This window comes from Rhinocladiella mackenziei, assembly GCF_000835555.1.
Source record: "Rhinocladiella mackenziei CBS 650.93 unplaced genomic scaffold supercont1.6, whole genome shotgun sequence".
Classification (NCBI taxonomy): domain Eukaryota; kingdom Fungi; phylum Ascomycota; class Eurotiomycetes; order Chaetothyriales; family Herpotrichiellaceae; genus Rhinocladiella; species Rhinocladiella mackenziei.
The window spans coordinates 1,282,826-1,291,424 of NW_013550599.1; the positions used below are offsets into that span (position 1 = coordinate 1,282,826).

At 49.9% G+C, this 8,599-nt stretch overlaps 4 protein-coding genes across 4 annotated transcripts in view; 2 read left to right on the top strand and 2 right to left on the bottom strand.

The window, feature by feature from the left end:
• Positions 1-1,313: 1,313 nt before the first annotated feature.
• Z518_08262 (uncharacterized protein) lies at positions 1,314-2,794 on the bottom strand (the record flags this gene model as incomplete). The annotated part of the gene is made up of 5 exons (XM_013414003.1): positions 1,314-1,627; positions 1,678-2,129; positions 2,189-2,312; positions 2,416-2,545; positions 2,633-2,794. The coding sequence occupies 5 exons, from the start codon at positions 2,792-2,794 to the stop codon at positions 1,314-1,316; spliced, it is 1,182 nt and encodes a 393-aa protein (XP_013269457.1).
• A 746-nt stretch (positions 2,795-3,540) lies between these two features.
• On the top strand, positions 3,541-4,429 carry Z518_08263 (uncharacterized protein; the record flags this gene model as incomplete). Its single annotated transcript, XM_013414004.1, has 3 exons — positions 3,541-3,729; positions 3,784-3,827; positions 3,925-4,429. 3 exons carry the CDS (start codon positions 3,541-3,543, stop codon positions 4,427-4,429), a joined length of 738 nt encoding a protein of 245 aa, XP_013269458.1.
• Positions 4,430-4,930: 501 nt separating this feature from the next.
• Positions 4,931-6,113, bottom strand: Z518_08264 (uncharacterized protein; the record flags this gene model as incomplete). The annotated part of the gene is made up of 3 exons (XM_013414005.1): positions 4,931-5,394; positions 5,455-5,961; positions 6,014-6,113. The coding sequence occupies 3 exons, from the start codon at positions 6,111-6,113 to the stop codon at positions 4,931-4,933; spliced, it is 1,071 nt and encodes a 356-aa protein (XP_013269459.1).
• A 587-nt stretch (positions 6,114-6,700) lies between these two features.
• Positions 6,701-8,599, top strand: part of Z518_08265 (uncharacterized protein) — a gene marked incomplete at both ends in the record, with an annotated part of 2,492 nt that continues 593 nt past the window's right edge. Inside the window, 2 exons of the mRNA XM_013414006.1 lie at positions 6,701-7,027; positions 7,090-8,589. Coding sequence (XP_013269460.1) covers positions 6,701-7,027; positions 7,090-8,589 — 1,827 coding nt within the window. The remainder of the gene's footprint in view (positions 7,028-7,089; positions 8,590-8,599) is intronic.

Sequence of the window (8,599 nt, forward strand, 5' to 3'; positions counted from 1 at the left end):
TCACGAGCTTGTCTTAGCTTGTCTTGTTTAAAGTTGCTATGGGCCAATCATTGGTTTTTTGGAAAGGGAGATGACGTGTTACCGTACTCTGGCCCCCCGGCCCCTCACCAGTCATCTTTGCCGCGATCTGATGTGCGCCACAGAATGATGATTGGCGCGGCTTGCTTTGCTAACATACAAGCTTGTATGACCGTATGTCAAGGCAGCAAGATGGGTAACCCTGCCAGGTGGCTAAAGACCAGACCAAAGCAGTGGAACTAAAAAGCAAGAATTTACGAGGACAATGTGGGACGGAACCATGGTCCGGACTTAGTTACCGGTTAGTTTTGAGGTAGCAGCAAGTTTTGAGCCCTTGCTTCTTTACCCGATCACAATGATGCTTAGTTTCAGGACGGATTGACATTCCCAGGCTCTTGCTTCGCTCAAGTTGTCAGTATTTCTTGTTCGATTTTATGGTCAACGTGAGCCGGTACGGCGTGACGCACGCTGGCCGCTTTTCCGTCATTTCCGCATACGAATATACCCAAACCGGCTAGGCGAGAGAAGCTCGTTGATTCTGCTCCTGTCAAACTGGGGGTGCAAATTGAGATGTATTGAATGCTCTGTCCCTTTGGCAACTGATCCTGCCAGATTGCCAGTATATACACATGCTTGGTTGACCCCTTTTCTACTCCCATTCTTCCCCTACATCCTGCATAGGAGTGATAACCCTTTTCCAAGTAAAGAGGTACTGCTCATTGTTCGACAGCTCCCTCCGCTCATCGTGAGGAGGTCTGTCGCGGCACGATGCCGTGTTAATTTCGAGCCTCCCGTCCCGTCCTCGGCACAGTTTGTCGATATTGTGGATCACCTCAGATCGTGATGGAAATGAATGTGCTCATTGTCCTCAGAGACGCTGGCTGGAACAAGCGGAGGAAGGGTGGCTGATCACAGCTTTTTTCCCCTCGCTCAACCCCGGGTCTTCCCTCCCCGCATGCGAGATGTGCTAATCCTCCCTATTGGTGTCCAGAAAATATCGACTACCAAGAATCATGTCACTCCCCGACCTTTGCTCCTGTCTTCCTACGCATCGAACATGTCACACTCGCGCCTAGTGTCCGAGATTCGGTAAAGAAGTCCAGGGGGAAAACCAGTTGCCCACATCCTAGTTGCGGTAGAGTCTTCAAAGGGCTTAAACGCTTATCTGCACACGCATCAGGAGGACTCCTAAATTGATGTTACTGCTTGTGGTATGCCCAACATGTAGCAAAGATTTTCTGCGGAACATTCGACGGCTCATGCGTTAGCGGCAATAGCCAAGAAAGTTTGCCTCATCAAAAGAGAACGGCTTCAATGATGCTGTCGTGGGCCTCAGGATGTTTAAATATACCAGCGACTTTCAGTCCAGCCCTGTCCAACAAATCTCGAAATTGAGCCTCGGTCCTCTCGCGCGCAGCAAGGCATTGCATCAACTCCAAATCCAATGCGGTGGTCGTATAATGCGCGCCCATATCTGGAACAATGATTTCAGCGATCAGAATCTTGGAATAGGCACGTCTCATGACGGGCACTATTTGCTTGAGGATATGGACGCATTTTCCGTCATTGTAGTCGTGCAAGATTTGATGCAAAAAGTATGCTTGAGCTCCTTGGAGAGATGTCAGTTCTCAGATCCGTAGCGGTCCTTAAATTAGTTACCTTTGACAGGTTGGGGAGTGTTGAAATCATGAGCCATTGGTTCCACACCCTCGACGTTGATTTCAGGGATCAGATAAGGCAATTCTTGACAGATCAGGCGACCCTTGACCTCTGGATATCTAGCCTTGAATCCTGCAAGATCATGGCCTTTACCACCACCAACATCGACAAGTAAAACTCCGTCTTCTTCCTCAACGCTCATCAGACGCTCCTGGACCGGGTAGGCGTTGTAATCGGCCCAGAATGGCTTGTTTCGCATCCAAGCAATCATCATGCTTCCAAAGCGTGCTCCTATCTCAGGATTCATGCCGAACCAACCAAACATGGAGGTTCCTTTTGGAAGATCAAATGCATACTGAACCGCGCAGTTTTCAGGATCTGTTGGGGTTTGCCATCCAATACTTTTCAGGTATCCCGCAGTCCGTGGGCGCACAGGACCAAAGTCGTCGAATCTGAGCGAAGCTCATTAGTCAGAATGATGACTACAGCGTTTTGAGAGTACGGCAGATACATAAACTTAAGTGAGTCTGCGTAAACATTGTCTTGCAGCAACTTGGTGAATTTTGTAGAAGCAAAACGATCGATATCCACTTGTCGAACGGCACCCATAGCTGCCAAATGTCGCATCATACGGCCTGGGGAAAAGTGTCATTGTAAACAACCAATCCATTGAGACACCCCCCCAAAAAAAAAGAGAGAGGAAGAAGAATAAAGCTCCTGAGGACAATGATCACATACCCACCAGAATGGGGTCGGCGCCAGAGAGGCCAGCAAGCTGTGCGCTTGATTTAGGAGAGTCATTATCGAGAGAGAGCACATCATAGGCTTTAATGTCATTCGCAAAGGCCAGTGCAAGGTGGAGAGCCGGCTGAAGGTGTGATGATGAGATGTCAGGGGCCAATTCCTTCCCGGAAGCGAATCTCTATTGAAAGTGATTCGACGAAAATGAACTGACCTGGCCCCACGTTATCCGAAAGAAGGTCTCCTGTGGCGTTTCCAGCTCAAACTGCAATTTTTGCAGGGTCATCAGCAAGTCAGATCGGATGTTAAGGTTGCCCTGCCTCATCGACGTGCAATGAGCGACGACCCTATCGAGCAACTCCGCTGTGGATGACATCGTTCTTTACCAGTGTTCTCCAAGAATGGATGAGTGTAATAATAGGTGCCAGAAAGCGCTCTCCAGGATGCTTCCTTTAATATGAACGAAATGATTGCAGCATGGAAGAAGCAAATAACGAAAAGAACACCTGCGAGATGATGGCAGGCCGCAAGTAGCCCTTCGCGTAAAGTGAGGCCGTTAGTAAGCCTGGGCGTCAAATTTCTAACATCTCTGGCGGAACTGGCGTGAGTGGATCATACGAGCTACGTGGCAGTCCGTGCCTTTCAACCTCTTAGACACCCCTCGACCTGAAGTACCTTGAAGCCGCACGGTTCCAGGGTGGCCCTCTTACTCCACATCCCGCTGGGCCGTATCGTCGTTGCCAAGTCCAATTCGCTTCGGAACACGCCGTCAGACATGCAAAGCTTCCGATAGTTGAATCCAAGCTTTTCCAAATCATCTTTCTCTTTCTCAAGTTAGCTGCACAATTTCTCATATCGAGACTCCATTCCCACCACATACCTACAGCAGACAAGAGATAACAACCTTAGATGGCAGTGCGGTAGTCTCATCTCCCATGATCTACACGGGCGATGGATGCATCGCAATCCTTTGGCGGCCCCAACATTCCCATCTTTGCCGACGAGTTTGACGACGAAGACTATGCTCAATCAACAAATACTAGCTACGTCAGCTCGGTCGCATCAGATATCCTACTTGGCATGGAAGAAAATGGTTGAATCTATGCGTCCTACGGCAAACATATGTATGGTATTCCCATCGATGAACATGAGCAACAACGCAATGATAAACAACACGCAAAATTCTTGCTCCTGCTTGACGGTCGTCTACACCTTGCACCCATTCAGCACCCACAGAAAATTCTTGATATTGGGACTGGTTCAGGTATATGGGCTACGAATATGGCCGACAAATATCCTGAGGCCCAAGTAGTAGGTATTGATATCGCAGCTGTTCAACCCTAGTGGGTACCACCAAACTGCCAGTTTGAGATCGAAGATGCTGAAGAAGACTGGACCTTTCGGAAGAAGTAAGTCCTTCACTGGTGGATCTCTTATCAATGGGATGGCCATCAACAATCTCCTTCAAATTCGAAGAACACGCCGCTTACACAGTAATCTATGAAGTTCCTTTGATTTGATCTACGGTCGAGAATTAATCGTGTCCATCCGAGATTGGCCTAAGCTGATCAAGCAGAGTTTTGATCATATACGACCAGGGGGTTTCCTCGAACTTGCAATGACGAATCCCGCGACACGCTGCGATGATGGGAGTCGAGACCTCGAACACTCATACTTTGCGTATTCCGGGAAACTCTTTTATGAGGTAACGCAGAAGATGGGCTCCCCGCTTGATGCCATGGATCAATGGGAAGCGCAGTTTGCAGAAGCTGGTTTCGTCGATATTCAACATTTCGATCTGAAAGTCCCCATGGGTCCATGGGCCAAGGACCAGAGATTGAAAAAGATCGGATTGCTGGAACTCCACAATCTCAACGAGGGTTATGAGGCGTACCTTCTTCGCGGCCTCACTCAAGTCCTAGGCTTCTCAAAGGAGGAGGCTACTGTCATGATGGCTAAAGGAAGGAGTGAATTCCTCAATCCTAGGTATCACACTTATGTCCATTTGTGAGTTCTTGACTGTCATTATCGCAAATGACAATTTGCTAAGGATAATCCAAGTCATATCGTCTATGGTAGGAAGCCTGACCTAGCCTGATCGGAACGATGTCTCATGATGCCGTGAAGGTGTCAACTTAATGCAGTCATTCAACCTCGGACAGGCTTCCTGTTTCACAGAACCGGAGAGAATTTGTACCAGGGAACGGTCGGGGTCTGTGTCTGTATCGTCATCTTCGATATTGGGTGACGCATGACAAGTAATGCTGTGGTTCAAATACGATGGAAGCTGCCTTATGGTCTATTAAGGCGCTGGCACTAGCAAGTTCTGCAGGCGTACGAACCTTTTCTGGACCTTTTTAAATTTTTTTTTTTTTTGCCGCTCAACGTCTGACCCTTATTGTACATGGGGCTACCGAGCAAGCCGTTATCTTGCTAACTCGTACTTGACTGCTCTCAAATCGATCCAGTCGACATCAATACGTCGGTCAATTCCATCTCCAGTGCCTCGGCATTACCCTTGCAGATCCGCTGACTTGGCCAGTCTGATAGTCTGATCCTTGACTCCATAATCTGATGGCTTCACGGTGTCCTCTCCTTCCCCTTCGTCCACATCATTCGATGCAAGGGGCTCTTGGAGGCCAGCCTCCAGCCTCTGGAATTTCCGAATTGTCCAGTCAAAGACATTGTCGTACTCGAACCCTTGTTGGTGGAAAAGGTTGCTGAACATCTTTCGAAGATTGCGATAGTCGGGAATGTCATCATCGCGTAGGTTGCGCACATAGTTCATGTAGTCGGCAAATTCGATCGGGAGGTCGGCGCAAAGATCACTCACACGGATCGTTTGCTTCATCTCCAAAACACGCCTATATCTAGCCTCGCAATCCGGAACTCGGAGACCTTGCCAGGGGAGTTTTCCACGCATGAAGTACACCAGCATATATCCCAGTGACTCTAGGTCGTCGCGGCGTGATTGCGCTATCAACGGTGTCAGCTGAGCCTGCACGCTTCTTTCTGCACAGTGGTTCCGTCACCTACCAACGCCGAAATGCCCACTGATGCTCGCATATCTGGACGTGCCCAACAACTGCGAGCTGCAAGCGGGATCGTCACTAGCTGCAGCACTACTAGAGCCCAAGCGCTGGGGTTGATGGTAGATCGCCAGACCCAAATCGATCATGTAGACCACGTTCCCCCGTCGACCCATTCCCAAAAGAAAGTTTTCGGGCCTGATGTCTCGGTGAAGGAAGTGAAGCGAGTGAAAGACTTCAAATCGACGAAGTAGTTGATCAGCCAGCATTAACGTGGTCTTGAGTGAGAATTGGTTTCCGCAATATCGAAACAAGTCCTCCAAATTAGGCCCGAGGAGTTCGAACACCATGATTGTGAAATCATGTAGACGTCCATGCCAGTATACCCGGGGAAAGCCTGTATGGCCCGCTAAAACTTGGTAAATCTCGACTTCTTCATCGAGGAGCGACGGCTCAACAGTGTAGTGTTCGAGTTTGATGGCGACCTCTTTGCCACAGTCGACGTCGCGACCTGCTGGATTGTGAGTGCACGATGGTCATCCTGGAATAACGGGAACGCTTCTTACCGAGATAGACTTTACCGAAAGAGCCCGATCCCAGTTTCCGCAGCAATTGATACTTGTCGCCTATGCGTATATCTCGAACCCGCTGCACGAAATTATCCATGATATCGTTGTCGGCTCACGTCTTGATCAAAACGGTTTCTCCTCGTCGAATTTATCCCAGCAGGTTACTATTCTTTCAGCCTCAGGAAGGTGGTCTTTCCGAGGCCGGAATCACACGAACACGCCCCAGCACCACTCGGACCCAAAAGGATTCGGAACTATGATCCAATCAACTATCATTTAGCGTCGTGACTCCAGTTTGCTGTGAAAAACGAAGTCAACCTCACATGCGATCCAGAGTTTAGCGACCAATAATGTTGCCAACCATACTTATTTGGCGTCTTGGCTCGATTTTGTCTCAAAAACTGCGTCAGCCCCACCGCCGATCCACAGAGTTTGCGGCCCATGCACGTTGCCAACCGCACTTATTTAGCGTCTTGACCCGAATTTTATTATACAAACTGAGTCAACCTCACATGCCATCCAGAGTTTGCGATCAATAGATGTTGCCAACCACACTCTCGCTCTCTTGAAGGCACCAGTGCCTTATTTACAGCACGACATCGCGTCCGTCGCGTCCTTCGGAACTGACCACCTTATAACCTCCTTCTCTTCCCTTTCCTCCAGTCCCTTTACTCTTCAACACTCATGTTCATCCTTGAGGAACCTAAGTTGAGGAAACGGCGACGGCCCTCAGAAGATCCTGCAGATATCGAGCAGGTGCCACCTGCAAAGAAACAGAGATCTACTCCAGAGAGCTCTGCGGGGCCTGGCCATCGCCGCTTCTGGGACACGCTGTCCAAGATCTGGCTGTCTTACAATGCCCTGGGGGAATTTGACTGCAGGACCAATCAAGAGACGTCTCAGCCGGATTCGGTACCAACTCCAGTCGTAGAGTGCCCTACGGGGCGAGCTCGACAACGGCTCAAGCGGTTCGCTCGACAGGGTGGTCCTGATCTATCAGATCTTCGAGGAGTAAGTCCGGCTGCGAGATGGGAGGGTCTCCATTCTGTGCTAATCAACGTGTGATTTGACAGTTTGCCAGCTTCCCTCTTCCTTTTGATGACATGGCGATCGGCTCGACCCGCTCTCAAAGCCGCAAACGGCCTTCAACGTCCAGACGAGGGAGCTTCGCCAGATCCTTAATTAGACCATACAGTCGCAATTTCAAGCAAAAATTAATTGACGAAGGGGTTTACCCAGCAGACTATCGACACCCAGATGGACATCCACGACCTGAGCCCGTAAATTTAAATGAGATTCACAACAAGCTTACGGCCGCACGACCATCCCTCTCAGTGCCCCGATTTGCGGAAACAGAGTTCAGGGCATTTATGCAGCAAAATGATATGGTTCTCAGTGAGGCAGCGGCAATGTCCAGCCTCATCCCCATTATCGCCGGAACAGGAGACCGGGATTATCATTCAGGGGCCGATGATGTGTTCAACAACCTTGAACCCTTGGACAAGAATTTGAGCGATCCTCAACCTGATGTGTACTATGGAGCGCCACCGTCTGCAATCGATCGGCGTGTCCGCAGTGAGCTTGACAAATACATCATTCCCTCTACCGACACAAGCCGTCCTGCTGCCCCCAACTTCTTTCTAGAAGGTAAGGGTCCGTGTGGACGGGCGGACGTGGCAAAGATTCAAGCTCTCTATTATGGGACTATGGGTGCCCGGGCAATGCACAAACTACAGAATTATGGAGCTGATGAGCTAGTCTACGACAACAAGGCGTACAGTTTCACCAGTACATACCATGCGGGCACAGGTACCCTCCAGATCTACGCGATGCATCTCACGCAACCCACAGTGCCTGGAGGCAAACCTGAGTATCATATGACACAACTGCGCTCATTCGCCATGACAGATACTCTAGCCCGGTTTCGAGAGGGTGCTGCAGCCTACCGCAATCTCCGAGACCTGGCAATGTCCCAGCGAAACAACTTCATTAAGAAAGCCAACCAGGTGGCTCGCCAATTACCTCCTCCCAACCTAACCACCATTTTCACGGACAGCCGTGCATCTCTGTCGAAATTTTATGAGATCGAGTCAGAGACCTCAGCAGACGAGCTGGCTCTCGATTATGTGGCTCCGATCAAACGCCAGAAACCTGCTAGGGCACAGCGAAATAGCTATGCCGGCAAGACCAAACAAGTGTCGCGCCAGACGCCATCTTCCAAGTCAACCACTACTTCTACGGGTACCCTTCCATCTCTTTCGAGATCTCTAACGGACGAGTCAGAGACCTCTCTAGAGGAGCTGGCTCTCGATGATGTGGCACCGATCAAACGCCAGAAATCTGCCAGGGCACAGAGAAATAGCTCTGCCGGCAAAGCCAAACAAGTGTCCCGCCGGGCTCCATTTTCCAAGTCAACCACTATTTCTACGGGTAGCCGTACATCTCTGTCGAAACTTTACGAGGTCGAGTCAGAGACCTCAGCAGACGAGCTGGCTCTCGATTATGTGGCACCGATCAAGCGTCAGAAATCTGCCAGGGCACAGAGAAATAGCTCTGCCGGCAAAACCAAACAAGTGTCCCGCC